The sequence below is a fragment of the Amphiprion ocellaris genome, chromosome 5 (genome assembly GCF_022539595.1).
Source record: "Amphiprion ocellaris isolate individual 3 ecotype Okinawa chromosome 5, ASM2253959v1, whole genome shotgun sequence".
In the NCBI taxonomy this organism is placed as follows: domain Eukaryota; kingdom Metazoa; phylum Chordata; class Actinopteri; family Pomacentridae; genus Amphiprion; species Amphiprion ocellaris.
Genome location: NC_072770.1, coordinates 24,974,399 through 24,992,216, shown reverse-complemented (window position 1 = coordinate 24,992,216; position 17,818 = coordinate 24,974,399). Strand labels below are relative to the sequence as shown.

General features: G+C 41.1%; 3 protein-coding genes across 4 annotated transcripts; 1 reads left to right on the top strand and 2 right to left on the bottom strand.

Annotated features, from left to right (window-relative positions):
• Positions 1–6,773: 6,773 nt before the first annotated feature.
• On the bottom strand, positions 6,774–11,953 carry si:dkey-28n18.9 (sorting nexin-6). Its single transcript, XM_055010904.1, has 14 exons — positions 11,663–11,953; positions 11,360–11,470; positions 11,140–11,247; positions 10,369–10,429; positions 10,082–10,206; positions 9,054–9,137; positions 8,899–8,973; positions 8,762–8,792; positions 8,552–8,639; positions 8,423–8,462; positions 8,250–8,336; positions 8,064–8,153; positions 7,794–7,859; positions 6,774–7,683 (listed from the first exon to the last, which is right to left on the bottom strand). Exons 1-14 carry the CDS (start codon positions 11,666–11,668, stop codon positions 7,543–7,545), a joined length of 1,113 nt encoding a protein of 370 aa, XP_054866879.1. The 5' UTR covers positions 11,669–11,953; the 3' UTR covers positions 6,774–7,542.
• Positions 11,954–12,106: 153 nt separating this feature from the next.
• Positions 12,107–14,324, bottom strand: LOC111580688 (dnaJ homolog subfamily B member 9-like). The gene is made up of 3 exons (XM_055010908.1): positions 14,205–14,324; positions 12,748–12,986; positions 12,107–12,507 (listed from the first exon to the last, which is right to left on the bottom strand). Exons 2-3 carry the CDS (start codon positions 12,977–12,979, stop codon positions 12,200–12,202), a joined length of 540 nt encoding a protein of 179 aa, XP_054866883.1. The 5' UTR covers positions 12,980–12,986; positions 14,205–14,324; the 3' UTR covers positions 12,107–12,199.
• Positions 13,356–17,602, top strand: zc3h10 (zinc finger CCCH-type containing 10). Of its 2 annotated transcripts, none has more exons than XM_023288529.3 (3): positions 13,356–13,490; positions 14,039–15,314; positions 16,616–17,602. In XM_023288529.3, exons 2-3 carry the CDS (start codon positions 14,181–14,183, stop codon positions 17,126–17,128), a joined length of 1,647 nt encoding a protein of 548 aa, XP_023144297.1. In that variant the 5' UTR covers positions 13,356–13,490; positions 14,039–14,180; the 3' UTR covers positions 17,129–17,602. The 2 variants fall into 2 exon arrangements, with proteins under 2 accessions (XP_023144297.1, XP_023144291.1); XM_023288523.3 differs by having other exon boundaries at positions 13,409–13,596.
• The last annotated feature ends 216 nt before the right edge of the window (positions 17,603–17,818 follow it).

Here is a 17,818-nt window from a genome sequence, read left to right as displayed (position 1 = left end):
TAAGTCTCAGACTGTACTGTAATGGATTTTCCCCTAGGCTTAATATTCCCCAACATTTATTAAAAAATAGGTTTAGATAGCACATCATGAATTCTGATGGCTCATACATTTGACCATATTCCTTCCGTTTTAGCCTCCCAGCACTATTCCCCATATATGAAAGGACACAATATCACATTACAAACCTTAAAAACCCAGCAGAGAGGCATCATCATTTCTAAGAATTAAGAAAATCTTCCAGAAATAGAGGCCTTTTTACCCAGCCCCCTTCTTTGGCACCAGCTCTCAACTACTCTCAAGTAAGCTGCCCACTTGTGAGTTTCCAATCCAGACATAAAACCTATGTGTCAGAAGTGCTTATAACTTTCTTATTTTGATAGGATTATACAGTCACTTTAGCGCAGTTCAGGTTCAGTGTAGACATTTTACTGTAGGATTGGTGAGTATGTTTAATTGGAACAGCAATGCAGCTTTTATGTTAAGTCTTTCTTGAATTTCCCTCGGGATTAATAAAGTATCTATCTATCTATCTGTCTATCTGTCTATCTGTCTATCTGTCTATCTGTCTATCTGTCTGTCTGTCTGTCTGTCTTTTGCCATTACCATTTTAGACTAACAATTTTACTGACATATGCAACTCAATTTGAAATGTAGCAAAATCTGACACCTGACACGAAAAATACTTAAAGTTAGAACAACATTTTTTATGAAGTAAGGGAGTACAGCAAATATTTACTTTGGTACTGTAACAAGATTTAGTTGAACACTGAATGGGATAAATGGCATTTTAAATAAACCTGATTTGCCTTCACTGAACAGGATGTCCTCCAGTAACACTGGTAGAGGCAATGATAAATCACACTCTCTGAACAAGCAGGAAACACAGAGACAGCTGCTGACTCCTCTCTGGTTCTCTACATAATACTTTAAAAAGCCCTGTACCATCTGGTTGGAAAAACACTGCGGCTATTATGCAAAACTCTACACAAACTGCACATCGTTTCCATAAGTGCTGGCAACACGGAGGTTAGCACTTGACACGCTTACTGATGGGACAGAGATGGAGGTGTTAGTACGCTCAAAATTCTAAAGAATTCATACAGGGCAACATTTCTGGCATTATTACACTACAATTGTACATCTTTGTCACTGCATTGACCTCTCGTTTTCTGATTCATTTGGAAGTTAAGAATTTTGCATTTCTCACTGGTGCTGGTAAAAGTACCCCAATCTTTCTATTCACATATGTTTTGCACAAAAGTTGTGTGACCTTACTGCAGAACATTGTTTCCAACACATCAAATGGCTTACAGTGCATATGATGACACAATCAGTGTAGCTGATTAAAGGCATAGATGTACTCACTGGAGGCAGTTGTCTTACATATTTAACCATCTAATCAGTTTAAATAGGATTCCACTGTATTGTATCATAGAATATGATGTATGTTGCAATATATATTGTGTAAATACAGACTATTGTGTCAGAATGAGCAATTAGTTTGATATAAAACAACGCTATTAAAATGCACCTGCAAGCCTGAACAAGTGTAAAAACAACAAAAAAAGAAAGATTAAGAGCATTGGAAAGAAAAGACACTAAACAAATCAAAGGCTTTATTTGCTTGTACACTGGTTTCCATTCCAACAAATTATATATTTCTGCAATCCTACAGAAATAACACTGAAAAACAATTCCACATAAAATCCACTCTCATATGCTTTCATTATGTCTTACATGATACAGCGAAAGGAAATTGTTAGTCTGCTCAGCTTGTTTTGCTTTGTTCTTTCTTTTTTTTCTTCTCTCAGCTCTTGTTTGCTCTGCAACAGAAAGGATCTGATTAAAAACACAATCAGCAGGACGGCAGGCCTCGTGCCTCCTAATCAAACCATAATGGGAGTTTACCATGCATTATCTCTGACTGGGATTTAATGAGACTTTAGCATGCATTATCTCAAAGTGAAATTTAATAGCAGTATCCAGAGGGCATTTGCGATCCCATCTGTATCTCTTTGCCAAGTCTGAGTCAGAGGAAACAACAGCAGGAAAGGTGAGGCGAGACTTGTATTGAGCTCCAGAGTGAGCTTGGAAACATCCCTGCAACAGATGTTCAACCTCTGTTTGCTGTTGGGCCTGGGATGACTTTCCATCTGGTTGCTTTGCCCTTGAATCTTAGTTTGAAACATGAAGGTGGCGCAGTGAGCAGAGTGCCTGTCCTTTAGCTGTTGTAGAAAGTCCTGCTTTGAGCCCCTTTGGCAGCAAGAGTCACCCCACTGAGGCGTCCTTGAGCAAAATTATGAATCCTCCACAACTCCTATGGCTCAGTATAGTAGCTGACAGATAAAGACACTTCAAAATCCATTTCCTCTGGTGATGAAGAAAACTCTTTTATTTAAGATGGAGCTTGTACATATTTCTCAAATAACAAATCAAGTAAGCTGAAGATTTTTTTTTTCCTGTTCTTTGGAGTAGAAAAGCTGACACAAATTTCTAAGATCAGAGACTCTTAGGTCTCACTGATTTCCCAAAACTCTGATAGCTTTGGATAACAGGAAGAGCAATAGCTTTTGCATTCTTTCATCTCTGCCTTGCTACTGAGCCATGTGAATATGCGGTACAACTGTTACTACAATAGATTTTACAGTAACCATGTCATTCCATGTGGCACACAATGTGCTGTGGGACACGTTGTTGATGGTGATTGAATAAAGGCCACATGTTGAAGACATGTGACAAAATGACCTCTGTGGGGAAGAACCCAAGTATGTGCTGGTGCCTTGCTGCTCTGGTCAAAGCTACGGTGGAAAAATTGATGAATAATTGATTTTACTCTAATGGGTGCATTTGTACTGTGTGTGTAACAGTGTGTACTCGAAGTCGTGTTGATACTCACTGTACTGTATCTTTGCGTGACAAAACACCATCACTATTTTGTTAATAATGTCTTGTTTCCTTGTTAAATATTTAATTGACGAGTAAATGAATCATTATGTTGTAAATTCTGAAGATGGACAGCCCCACCTACACGTCCTGTTAGTGCTTTCTATGCTACAGTGCAGTATATTCAGACAACTATGTTGTGCATTAAGAATGGCAGGAAAGTCATCACCTCACCATGTCAGCCCGTCCATAGGTTCAGTGCTAACATTATTCCTGCAAACCTAATTAACAATATCATACCATCACCCGCAATCCTTTGAACACAGGACAAGCAGCCAGGAGGGGAGTTTGAATCTATTAATATTTATGGCTCCATTCAGTAGTGAACTGAAAAATGGACCAAATTAGCAATTCTAATGCTTTGCACGGCAAGGGGAGAGAATTAATACACTATCCACTATCCAAATCACTGGTGGAGTGCTGCCATCAGGGTTGATTTTCAGGCTGAGGGGCTCTATTCTGTAGTATTTACCTTGTGCTGTGCTACACATTTAGAATGGGATGAGCCCTATGAAACTGTGTGCACTACAGCTGGTTAGGGCATCTGCATCATGGTATTTGTCTCTTTCTCTTGTTCTCCTCCTGTCTCATTCTCCATCCTACAAACTTTTAATGAGCCTGTGTACGGCAGTGATTAGATTTAATGAGGTGCCAACAACCTTGGATTGACTCAACTCAGCTGCAACACACTCTCTAATTTGTGATAGACCACAGCCAAGCCTTGGACCTCATGACGGAAGTAGAATGCAAGTGAATACAGGATTAAGGCTCTCAAAATGTGTTTTTTTTTTCTCTCTTGACTTCTAGCCCTGAGTAATTGGTAGGAATGTCAAGTATCGCCTGGAAAGTTCAAAAAAGAGGTGACTTTCATATTGGCATCTGTAGTCAAATTTTGCTCTTGTAACTTCCCAGGAGGGAGGCAACCTCAAACATATCAAAGATGGCTATGAAGATGGAAAAGAGCAATTTGGACTGTGGGAGGAATCCAGAGAGCAGTCAGAGAGAGACAAACAGAATTCCTGATCTAGGACAGCCATGACATACAGAAGCTGTTCTTCATTTATTTTGCAATAAATTAGTGTCCTTTGGTTTTCATACATCAGTGATTAAAATACTTACTGTCTAAAAATGACCAGGCAACAAAAAAACATCAGCTGAAGCACTGATTTAAACCTAGAATAGAATAGAATAGAATAGAATATGCTTTATTGTCATTATACAGTATATAACGAAATTGGAAAGCTTCTCCTTTTCAGTGCAAGAAATCTTTAAAAAATAGTGCAAAACAGTCTATTTACAAATCTACATATAAATAACAGTGTGAATATAAATAGCAAAGTGAATGAGGTGGTGGTGTAAATTGCACATTTCACATTATATTGTTGGCTGGGTGTGAGACGTGAGAGTTTAGGGTGGTGATGGCTCTCGGAAAGAAGCTGTTTTTAAGTCTGTTTGTCCTCGCTTTAATGCATCTGTAGAGCCTTCCAGAGGGCAATAGATCAAAAACTGAGAACCAGAATGTGAACTGTCCTTGATGATGTAAACCTGCTAATAACTTGTCTCCAGATTTTTTATCATCTAAGAAAGTCGGACTCATCAAACTGGCGCAGTGTAGCTTCGAGGGAGTGACTGAGTCAGAAGGCCTTGTCACGCTGCGTATTCAGAAAAGCTATTGCTTCACTTCACACTTGACAAACCGGTCCTTGTCAGGCCATAGGGCAATATGCTAAGTGCTGCCTTTCCACCAGTAATGAGCTACTTTAGCAAATCAGCTCTAAGTGCATGTTTTCGATGGGATACACACTCACACACATGCTACATACACAGAGTGTTGCCATGATCTCCCTGTCCTTGATCTGGGTCACGCTCTCAGCAGTTGAGAAGGGCTCTCATTAGAGTGTGTGTGTGTGAGTGTGTGTGTGAGTGTGTGTGTGAGTGTGTGAGAACACTCACCATGTGCGCTAATTTGCTGCTGCAGCACCAGAATGAAAGCACCAGAAATGTGGCTCCCCTGTTGTGAAATTCATCTGGTATACCGCATTGACAAGCAGCAGGAATGGAAGCATCACAAATAATGAATCATAACACATAGAAAATTGTTGCAAAATGATGAATCCTGTGGAAAAACATATGCCTTTCCATTTGTATTGCTTACTCTAAATACAGCTTAATGCACTTTGTCCATTACGTCGCCCCACAGCTACCACACATGTATCCAGAGTGTTTTTCTCAGGTAGAAATCACAAAATCATAAACATGCTCCATAAATTTCTTACATTTAACATTTACTGTGCCCCATTAAAAGCAATAAACCACAAAAATGCAGTGCAAATTGCTGGATTTTAATGATCAATAAATGCGTGTGCTATATAGAGCATGAATGTCTTTTTATTGCTACATCAACAACATAAAAAAGGAGAATAAAAAGCTACCTTACACTGCAGTGACTTGCAGGTAATTTGATATAAACATGAATGTGACTTTTCCAGTAAACTAGAAGATGGATTTGCAGAGTATGAAAGCAGCAAGACACTGGTGTACAGTTTGCAGAATCTCACGGGATACAAGAACAGAAAGTTCTTGTTTTTGCTTTGTTTTAGCAGTTTTGCCACATCAAGCTTCCACATTAATGCTTTGGGATTATTTTTTTGTCACCATTTACTCTCACATATAGAACTTAAATGACAGTTTCAGTCTGTCAGTCCAACACTTCAGCAACTTTCAACTTATAGGTAACTGAATCTCATTGAACTCCCTTTACTTTTCTTCCAATGACACATGTAGCACCACCATGAAGTTCATATTTGTTGGTTTGTCTGAAATGTCTTAATCACATGGATAGATTGCAGTACCAACGCTTATGTCCCATTTAGAATCAATTGTAATCAGTTTAAAAATCCCCTGACATTTTCTCTCGCTCCAGAGGCAGGTTCACATTTTAGGTATTCCATGAAATATCCAAAAACTGAACAGACTCCCATCTGTGGATTAGTACTGATAGTCAAAGTGACCAGAGGATGAACTCTGGACTTTGAGTAAATCACATGCTTTGCTTTGTCACTGAATACTTTTACAGTTTGGCTTTTATTTGCTTCAGATGCACTTTGAACTGGTGCTGATTAGCAAACGTTAACAAACCATCATGACAAACACTGCAATTGCTTAAAATTAGCATGTTTGCATTTTGGGCCTCACGTGTAAAAGGGAATTCCTGGGCAGTAGCATTTCACTCTAAGCACAGCCTCACAGAGCCACTACTGTAGATGTGGACTGTGTGGTTTAGACATGGATAGCCTATAGTCGTATGGGCAAGAACACCCTGACAAAAAAGCTTGTCAGAGCTGTCTGGAACAGTTTTTTAGATGACAAATGGTGGAGTTCTGGAGATTTAAGTGCCTGGCTACAGCATTAACTGATATGCCAGCAGCCAACAACCCGTTTTTGTCTTTCTCTTGTCATCTGTGGCATCATTTGAATAAAGCTGCATTTTAAAACGGCCTTTTACAGTCATCATTTGCATGCTGCGTTTATATTTCCTTTTAGTGTTATTTGTGAGCATTGTCACCTACCTGAGGCTGAGCAGTATTTATGGGAGTGCAGGATACAGATATACAAATGATGTCAGGTCACAAGAACATCAGGAAAATATGCATCCCAAGGGGAGGCTTGTATGAGACATCCAATGCAAACTATACCAAACAATTCCGCTCATTAAGTTCAATCCGTCTGAGCGGGTAGAGAACACACTCTCAGCACTCAACGTGCAGACCTTTTCTCCTTCCTCTCTTTTTGTGAGGCCAGTCATCTATCTCACCACTCATTCCCTCAAATAAGAACCACTCCTCTTTATTTACCCAACAGGGAGATCACAGGCCAGAACAGATGAGATGAAGCACACAGCAGTGTTGAGATATGAACCTACAGTCCATAGCAGACAGAGAAGGGGAGAATGACATTGAGCTCATAAGCAGAAATTTTCAGCAAAGTGTATCACAGTTTTGCGTCAGACCTCACAAACATTTTCTCACAATCACATGGTAAATAGGATGATTGTCAAGAGAGAGCATTAACAGATGTTCACAAAGCCAGAATAAAGCCAAACAAAAAGCCAGTCCAGGGTGTCCTTGCTGCCCCGTCCTTGCAGGAGCAGTCAAACCAACTGATTAATGATCCAGGAGTAAGAAACACACACAAAGGCAAGCAGGTACTTGGGGAATCAATTCATCACACTTTATTTTGTGTGACCCCAGCTGATGTAGCGGCCAGAGAGCAGCAAAATACTCTCTCAGCACAAATGCAGCAGTGTAGTACAGAACACGTACACACAGCAGCTTTACCACTCAACAAAGCCCACTGCTAAGATCTCAGAACAATCATTTCTGCCTGGGTTTTATTGGAATGTGTGTTGCTGAGGAGAGACTGGGGGAAAGTAAGTGTTTGCGTTCTCTCCTTTGCTTTTCATTACTTTATTTACACGGAATGTAATTGAATCCAGTACAGCAAGAGGCTACAGCGCAACAAGGTGAAGGACATGTTGGGGAGTATCCCTGCTATGTTTAGACGTATTGAGGATGCTTCATTAAGAGGGCAGCGGTGAGGTCACTGGGCCATCCCTCTAAAGGCTTGCAGGTGCTGGTTGAACTGGTCAGTGCTTTCTTTGGCTGTAAGAAGTTGCTTTTCACACCACTGAACCAGAGCCTGCTGCAGCATTTTCACACGGACTCCGTGGAACTGTTTGATCTGGAAGAAACGCGTCATATAAATGTTACATTTACGTCGCCTAACAGGATGCTACACAATAAACCATACTGTGGGAAGACACATGGAAATAGGGATTGTGGATGTTTTACCTCCTGTCTAGCCACTCCACAAATCTGTTGAAACTCTGTCTGTGTTGCTGTCTTCACTTCTTCCATCTGATGAATATGGAAATCAAGTCATCATCATTATGTACTTCATTATGTCTTCATCAGATTATACTTGCACCTAATGTCTTCTTGTCACCATCCCTCTTACTGCTCTGTGCTCTACTATTGAATTATACCAGCAGAATGTTGCTGACACCTGCTGGTTACAAGAAAGCATGTACATCAGCTGGAATAATGAGCGCAGATACTCACAGCTGCTTTCTTGACAGGTTTGGCCTTCTCTGCGTTCCTTCTGGCATTCTCTAACTCCACCAGTTTACAGGTCCTCCTGAAGAGCATTTCCTTGATTGGGCACACAAATCATAATATACACAGGGATATTAGTCACATAAACAGTATAAGATGAACATTAAATGATTTTAGAACTAGACAACGCACCTTTTCTGCCTCCTGGTAACGTGACTCCAGGTCCAGGCCTAGTCCAAGAGTGTTCACATTGTTCTCAGCAACACTCGTCATATTTTTCTGCCCACACACAAACGCATGATGTGGGAAAGCAATCCACTGTGTACTGCTATGTATATTTCTAATAAAAAGGACAGACAACTTACCTTCATGGAATCGAACACTTCTGAAATTTGTACACAAAGCCTGTAAGAAAAAAAAAGCCAAACTGTCTACATTTTTGTCAACAACTTTGATGTGTTATTGGACTGGGACCAATACTATTATTTTCTCACCTTGAAAAAGCCTTTTTGTCAGGATCTTCCCCTGGTTCCACACAGAGATGTAGAGCAGCTGAAAAGTGCCCACAGGCCACTGCTATTTCTGTGAACAAACAGAACATGTAATGTAGAACACTCACAAATAGTATCAGCTAATAGATACTTCTTGTCTATGTTTGCAAACTTAAACAAAAGGGCCCTTTGTGAAAGCAGCAGTTTTCTTACTTTGCTCGGTTAGCACCATATCTAGAAATTTCTGTAAGAGAAAAGAAAGTCACACCATGTGTGCACTGGCATATGAAAGAAGCAGACAGAGAGGGGGACAAATAAACAGGCAAAAAACAAATAGGTGACTGGCTCACCTCGGCAGCAGTCTTGGTACAGCCAGTTAGGACGAGGTTATGATCACGTTCAGTTTGAAAGAACTCATCCACATCCTGCAGACACAGTCATTACAGCTTTAAAACCCCACACTCTCAAATAAAACACAGCTGACACTACAAGTTTCACACTGTACCTTATGGCCTTCTTTTCTCATCTCTTCGACAGCTTGACTCAGCCGGTTGAAAATGTTTTTCTTTACTTTCTGCCTGCCTGGAGCCTGGACACAAGAACAGAAAGATTTTATGAATATTATTTAGCCATATGCAGTACATGCTATAATAATATTGAAACATACACACACCTCATTGGAAAACTTTTATAGGCTATGCATATACTACCATTCAAAAGTTTGGGATCACTTAGAAAAGCTTTTTTTTAAAATAATGAAGATAGCATTAAATTAATCAGAAATACAGTCTAGACATTGTTAATGTGGTAAATGATGATTCTAGCTGGAAACAGCTGATTCTTAATGGAATATCTACATAGAGGTACAGAGGAACATTTCCAGTAACCATCACTCCTGTGTTCTAATGCTACATTGTGTTAGCTAATTGTATTGAAAGGCTAATTGATGATTAGAAAACCCTTGTGCAATTATGTTAGCACATGAATAAAAGTGGAAAATATGAAATTGCCTGGGTGACCCCAAACTTTTGAACGGTCTATCTATCTATCTATCTATCTATCTATCTATCTATCTATCTATCTATCTATCTATCTATCTATCTATCTATCTATCCCTGTGTTTGAAATGAGTAAATGACAGAGTTGAACTGATTAGTCTTTCATCCGCATGTATTACATGTCATTGTTATGTCACTCTGTGTATCATTACAAATATACAAAAAAACAGCAAAAATCTTCTGAAATTCTTTACTCTGTGATAGACACACATATACTGACCATAAAATATGGTCAGTATATATGAGTCAGTAACTCTGCAGTGTTAGGTGCCAAATACACTGAGGGCCCATATATTTCAAGAAGAACTATATAGGTCACATGAGTAGCTCTCTTCTAAAGTAATGTTGGTAAAAGTTTAACCATTTACTATCTGTCTCTCTCATAAAAAGGTATCACATTACTCTCTCGCAACATAAAATTTGGTCATTTTACTGGAGTTAATTCTAAAGATGAAAGGTGTTTGTTTCCACTTACATCTGAGCTAGTCAGGAAAACCTCCACGGCTTTATTTTTGTTGAGAATCTTGTGAGTAGCGACCTGCTGGAGGAAAGTTTCCAGAGCTTTACAGTACGGCTGCCACTCTCCTAAACCAAGGACACCTGCAGGGAAACCATCAACATTTTGATTTTAACATTTGATATGTCACGATAGACACTGTGCACCAGAACAGTCATGGAAATGGAAAATACAACTGGTTGATTTCACTTTTAAATTTTCATTAATTCGTTGTATTTTTTGCCGAGGTGTGCAGATGTACTCACCAAGCTGTTTCATAATCTTGGCAGATGCATTCCCACTGGCCTTTGCAGGAAGAGGAGGAAACTTGAAAAAGAAAAAGAGGGAAATCTTATTTTATTCCATACCTTTTTTCAAAACAAATGCTTGTCCATTATTTTTTTTCCTGAAAAGAGCTCTTCCTATAGATGCTTGGTAGAGATTACTATATTTTGAGAAATTCAGTGCTTAGATGAGTTACTGTGTGCATTTATGCCCTGATCAAACAGCCTGTTACAGAATGTGTGCTTGTCATAAAAAGAACTTCGCTACATGCACTGTCATAATAGGAAGTAGCAAAAAAACAACAACATACATCCGGAGAGTATACTGCTGCATTTTCTTGCAAAAAAATCCTAACTTCCAACTTGAGTGCAGAGCTTGTACTTAATTTCTCTGCATATAATAGCAGCATGGAAACAGGCTTCCTGATTACAAAAAAAAAGGAGGGCGTGAGGAAGGAAAAGAACTGGTTTGAGTTTTTCTTTGTTCCAAAAGAACATTGAAGACTCAGGTTATCAGTAAGTAAAAGTGGCAACTCTTTATTCCTGAGCACGCCCACTTCAACAAAGGTGAAGCTACAGTATGCAGTTAGAAGAAGGCAAAGCAGGATACACACACTTCCAAAAAATTCACATTTTGATGGATCAACTTTAATATTGTAGCATTAATCTTTATACAATATTAGCAGAAAAACACGCACCGGCTGTGTTAATAATTCAAATAGGGAATTAGTGCAGATGAAACAAAGTACTGACTATGACTCCCTGTAAGCCGGGTACATCCTCCTGAGAAAACAGGTGCTGCTGCAGCCATTCAAAGTCGTCCCAGGTCCGGTCCACATGGTACTCCCCCGTCCCAGACAGCTGAAACACACAGGAGAGACAACAGGTCATCTCAGAGCGCTGTTTTTCTAAGATCTGATTCATGAGTGTTTAGTAGAATAATTTACATTTAACAGGAGAATAATTTCCTCACCTTCTGAGACACGATTACAAAAGTAAGCGCGTCCCCATCTTTCACCACATCTGTAATTTTGATGTTATGACCATGGACACTCAGAGCAGATGTCACTTCTTTTACCTCTTCCTGCAATGAAAAATGTAACAGTTCATGTTATCAGGAAAGGCTAAGATAAGATTCACATTCTTTGCAAAGTAGTTTTAAAAGGAGGAGAAGTTTTTCCTCAGCTTATGCTGTATTCATGGATGTCTGCCTGGAGTAAAATGCTGTCACATGACACTCAGGTTTTCAAAAACAACGTTTTGTAGGCGTACTTACCATCATTGTAAATCTTGCAAGTTATTGTTTCCAGTCTGTCTTTTATCTGCTTTGTAGAATGTTTAAATCTCCTTTTATCTAGACAAAAGTGCATAAAGCTTTAAAGATCTTTTGTCCGTTGGCTTTAATGCGCTCACACTACAACTGCTGAGGAGGCACAGGATATCCTCTGGGTCAAAGTGCACAATGGTCCCTGAGAGAGACAGCGTAAAACAGTGCCAGATCTAAAGTGCTGGCGCAGGGAAATAGATGGGCAAATGGTGCGTTAGTCAGTAACTCTGGACCTTCGACACACCCACATAGGAAAAGCTGCATAACGGTCCAAACAGTTATCTCTGTCAGCCGTACAACCTCCCAGCCACTGAATTTACAAGTCATCCCATAAAAGAGACAGAATACACACGAGGGACTGATCGGGAGAATTTCTACATATTGAGCACAAGATGCAATTAAATGTTTCCACTTTATTACCAATAAATGAAAATACATTAAAGCATAACAGTCATATGGGGTGTAGGAAAAAAAGATACTGGATATCTAATAGAGGTGCACGTCCTCATTTTCATCGACATCCTCGAAATAAAAGCTGAACTTTGGATCCTCAAAGCTGTAATGTTCGTATTGACCGTCCTCATCCTCCACGCCCTGATCAAAGCTCCAGTGGAAGTGCGGCACCTCCACAAAGGGACCATCATCAAAGTCACTGAAGAAGTCTGAGAAACTGAAGGAGAAACTCGTGTCCTGCTCATCATCGGGGTCAGAAGAGGCCTCATTATTTAGGAAAGCTTCATGGCCCACACTGTCATACAGCTTCCTTTTGTCCTTATTGGAGAGCACCTTGTAGGCTGCAGGAGGAGAACACAAAGAGGGGAAAGCAGAAGAGTTTTTACTTTAGGGAATACCCAGAGGCAAGTTCATTGGGTGCACAAAACTGAAACTATCCAATAGATCAACCTTGCAATGAATCCTATAGGCTGCCTATAAAAAAAAATCACGTTTTGATAGGGATAAAATTCATCTCACTTGTGCATATTAGATATACAGTCAAAAATGAACAACAAAAAAGTGCCACATGCAATGTTTACCTTCAGCAATCTCCCTGAAAGTCTTCTCTGCATCGGTGCTCTTGTTCTTATCTGGGTGGTACTTCATGGCCAGCTTGCGGAAAGACTTTTTTATCTGGCTGGCGGTTGCTGTTGGCTCCACATTAAGAGTTTCATAGTAATTATTCTGTGAGGCAGCAGGCAGAGGTTCAGACAGGCAGAGCAGCAGGATCATGCAGGTTTGAATCCAGTGAAAAGCACCGAGTGCTGCCATGTTGAGTCTCAACACAGAGGAACAAAAACGAAAACACTTAAACAGTTTAACTGGAAGTGCAGCTACCTTGCGGTTTGACAGCTCATCCTCATACACACATAGCTGTCTGATCTACACGTCAGCTGTGACAGACTTCTGCTTCTAACCCGAAGTTTTAAGTTTATTTACATGCCAATTTTGTCTCTACGTGCTAAAATCGTGATAAAGGAGCATCAAAGTAAACGTCTTGTCGTTTGTAACTCTTCTAATTCTTAGTTAACAATAGCGCCGTCACCACATAAATTCACTTTAAGGCATTTTTCGACTTATTTCCTAGTTCAAAAACGCAAACAAGCCACACACACACACACACTTACAAGCTGTTCACTATTGTCACCACTAGAGGACAGAAAACAACATTCCGAGGAAAACAGAGAGGAAGACGGCGTTCTTCTTCGTTGGTAATGAAAGACGCTTGAAGAAATGTGGTAAACAGCACCGGGGCCTTGAGGAATTGCCAAAAATAACACAGGTCTGTTTGTTATTGTTAGCAGAAAAATTTGTAGAAGTTTTAGTCACTTGGAGAAAGGCGGTTTTGCACGTGAGTCACTCTGGCTTCTGCTCCTGGCTTGGCTTAGGTAAGTTAACATTAGCATTTAGCCACTTAGCCTTATCACATTAGCATTTAGCCAGTTAGCCAGATAACGTTCGCTAGCTATTAGCTATGCAGCGAGCACGACGAGGTCGTAGCTCCATTTTAGGCTTTGTTATTGATGTGAAAATGACACGACTGACTCTGCTTTTTACCGACAAACAGCTTGTGCACCCTAACCTGTTGTTGTTTTGTGTTATTTATAGAGTTATATATGTTGTTCTGTGTGTTTTACCAAAACACACACTGCTGCTTATCCCCTGCGTTAACACACCAGTGCTACCTATTATTTACGAGGTTCCGTCACGTGCTAATATTTTAGCCCTAGCTGTACCCAGTTTAACTGCACCCCCCGCATCTATGCTATCAGTGTTTATATTAGCTTTGACTCAGAAATCTGATCTTGGGTTTATGTTTTGATCTTGCAGGTCGTTGAACGGCAGATTGCATAACTCTGAGGAACAGAACAATTCACGACTCCTTGTGAATGTTGTGAATGTTTGCCAGGTCACGTCAGCCAACACCTCATACACATGAGTGCTACTTTCTCCTTGAGCTGGGCCCAGCGCCATGCCTGACCGGGACAGTTCCTACCTGTCAGGTGGTGGTGGGAGTGGTGGTAGTCTGGGTGACGAGGGAGGACCTGGGTCTGGTTTGGCAGGGGGGTCAGCGGAGGGTAGAGGAGGTTCAGGAGGCAGTGTTGGAGGGAACGTGTCTGGTTCTGGGGGTATGGGTGGAGGAGGAGCACTCGGAAATGGCAATGGCTGTGGGGGGCAAGGCGCAGGACTGGCATTGGACGGTGTCTGCAGAGACTTCATACGCAACGTTTGCAAGAGAGGGAAGCGCTGCCGCTTTAGACACCCAGACTTTAATGAGGTGCCAGACTTGGGAGTGCAAAAGAACGAGTTCATCTTTTGTCACGACCACCAGAATAAGGAGTGCATGCGCTCCAACTGCCGCTTTGTCCATGGATCTAAAGAGGATGAGGACTATTACAAGAAAACTGGAGAGTTACCCCTCAGACTTAGAGGGAAAGTTGCAGCACGGCTGGGTCTGTCCCCCATGGATCTCCCCCATAGCCGTGGAGAGGTTCCAATCTGCAGAGACTTCCTGAAGGGAGAGTGCCAGAGGGGCAATAAATGTAAATTCCGCCATGTCAAAAAAGACTATGAATATGAACCTTCCAGGGTTGGGGTGGGTGGTGTCATGGGGTCATGTGCTAGTGGAATGGTGAATGCTGGAGGACTGACAGGTGGTGGAGGAGGAGGTGTCTGTGGAGGAATGCAAGGACTTGTGGGAGGTGGGGGTGGGAGTAACATGATGGGAACAGGTTGCCCCAGCTTGGGTGGTTGCAGAGATCCAGGTATCTCAGGAGTTGGGGGAGTAGGTGGAGGTGGGATAAGTGGCTGCCTGTCATTAAGTTCTTCAGGACAACGACGATATGACAGGAGCACGTGCTCAGTGTACGACCCCCTGCTTGAGAGTGGGCTGTTTGACGCTGGGTCCCTGGAGGCCTCCATGGACCACACCGCTCTACAGCTGAAGAGGAGGCGACTGGAGGGGCTGCGGCTGGCGGATGGGAGTGGAGGTGGGCACTACGAGTTGGGCGTACAAGCCACCTTGCCACCTCGTCCTCTGGAGTACAGATTCCTGGAGGAGGAAAATTCCCTGCTGAGGAAGAGAGTGGAAGAGTTGAAGAAGCAGGTCAGAATAAGAAGCACAATATGACTGATTTTTGATTAATAAATCATTTACATACTGTGGACCACAAAGGCATTAGTCCATCATCACAAACTACCAATGGCAATTATGATATTTTATGAAATTGATTCAGCACCACATAACAGTCTGAATAAATGTTGAATGTCAACAAACTCAACAAACAAACACTCTGTTTAGGCAAGTTTTGCTGTTTGTCTACTCTGTACACCTAAATCAGATTTTTTAAACATGGCACTGTCACTGCTGACAGAGGTGAATACAATCAGTATCTTGAATACTGAGAAATAAAACATTATTTACCAAGTCACAGTTTAACTGAAAGTTAGAGTTGAAACAAAATGAATAATTTTAATCTAATACAGGGCCAGGCAGATCAGCTTATGAACACAGTGCTTCTTTGTGTGCTAATATACTTCAGGAAAACTTGTTCCTACGATCAGAGTTAAGAAGTCTGGCAAAGTTACTATTAGCAGACTAACATATATTAAAATCCCAGTCCTCAACCACACATTAAGACATATTTTGCTATGTAAATTTGATTTAATTTTAACTACATAGTGCTAGAATTGGTGGAAAGTAAGTATTTCTTACTGCCCATAAAAAATGTATCTGATTACTGATGTTTTTCCAACTTTCCTCATGTAAGCAAATCTTCAGAATCATCAGAAACTGATTGAGTCGTTTCCTCTTACTAAATGTCTGACAGTTTCAGAGAGAAGAATTCACCATATGAAACCCTGTAATATGGACAACCTTGTAAATTTTTGTGGATTAAAGGAAGTTTCAGAGAAATTTTAACATTTGTAGCACAAGACTTAATGCGACTACATGACAGCATGAGAAATAAATGCATTAAGTTTATATTTTAACATGTAGGATTGTGGTGAAGTCTGATGATGTTTGCCTAACCTTGTGTTTGTGACTTAAACTAGATCAACCACATACTGGCCAAAAATCACTTTATGTTACACAGCTATTCTTTTGTGTGGATTTTTTTTCCAGCATTATTGACCCTACACAAAAGAAATACCTCAGACCAGGGATTGCCCTTCACAGTCACCTGACAAAAAACAGCCCCATTGGATGTATTTGGGAACATTTATTAAAGGAAAATGACATTCTGCAACATCACAAAACACATAAACATACTAGGAGCATTCCTCACAACATTCTGCATAAAGTTGTACAGTTGTTTGGTAACATACAACAGTGTCTGGTCATGTTTTTTTTTTTTTTAACACAGTGGACATTTTTTTCTAAGCTATGTTCTATGTACTTCTCAGGTTTCCAATCTCATCGCCACAAATGAGGTTCTCCTGGAGCAGAACGCCCAGTTCCGAAGCCAGGCTAAGGTGATGACACTGTCTTCCACTCCTGCCCCCACTGAGCAGAGTCTGGCGCCTCCTGTAGGTGCTGTAAGTTCCTACAATCATAGCATCGCCCAGACTCACACCACCCTGAGCAGTGCTGGACTTCAGCCTCGGCCTGTTACCCAGCAAGACCTGGTAGCTCCCACCGGTGCTCCTGCAGCGCCTCCGACTAATGCAGCTCCGCCTACAGCCCCTCCGCCACACCTCAACCCAGAAATAACCCCCTTGTCAGCTGCCCTTGCACAGACAATTGCTCAAGGAATGGCGCCTCCTGTTTCTATGGCACCGGTGGCTGTTTCTGTGGCACCGGTGGCAGTATCCATGACACAGCCTCTGCCTGGCATCACAATGAGTCACGCCACCACCCCGATGGTGTCGTACCCCATTGCGAGTCAAAGCATGAGGATCACGACTCTGCCTCACTGAAAAACTTGCAGGACTATTGTACCCATGAGTCAGTCTGTAGCATCCTTAATGGGGATTCTAGGCATAGCGAGGCTCAGCCCATGACAAAGCAGTGACAGCAATGAGATATGGACGCTTGCATTTCGCCACCAGGGGGCAGAATAGACACTTATCGCCTCGAAATTCCAACTATGTGTTTGGTGTCAACATTACAAATATGTTTTTCCTGCAGACTGACTGACCTGTGAACTCTGGCAAAGGTCTGTGTACCAAAGGGATCTTTACACTCACAGACACCAAAAATGGCAAAAAACTGAAAATATGTGAATTCATCCATAGTGTTTGAACCATTTACGCAAGACTGCTGTGAAGACATGATGACGCTGGAAGCAGTTAGTGTTTATATTTTTGTGGATTGCTCTGGTGTAAATTAACTTTGGTACTTTGCACATTAAAAAAACAAAAACAAAACAGTAACAACCACTCAACAATGAATTTTGTCTAAGCTGTCTCTTTCTTCACGGTTGCTCTTTTCTGTTTACTGTGCTCTTATAAGTACAGCTGCAGATGGATAAGTCATGCCCAGACACGATTTCAAATGGCAAATGCTCATGTGAGCGTCCTATTGCTCGAGGTGTTTGGGAGGAGCTGCACTGTGTAAACTCCAGCGTAATCTCTGTTTCTACAGTAGCCTCATATCCGTGTGGCTCT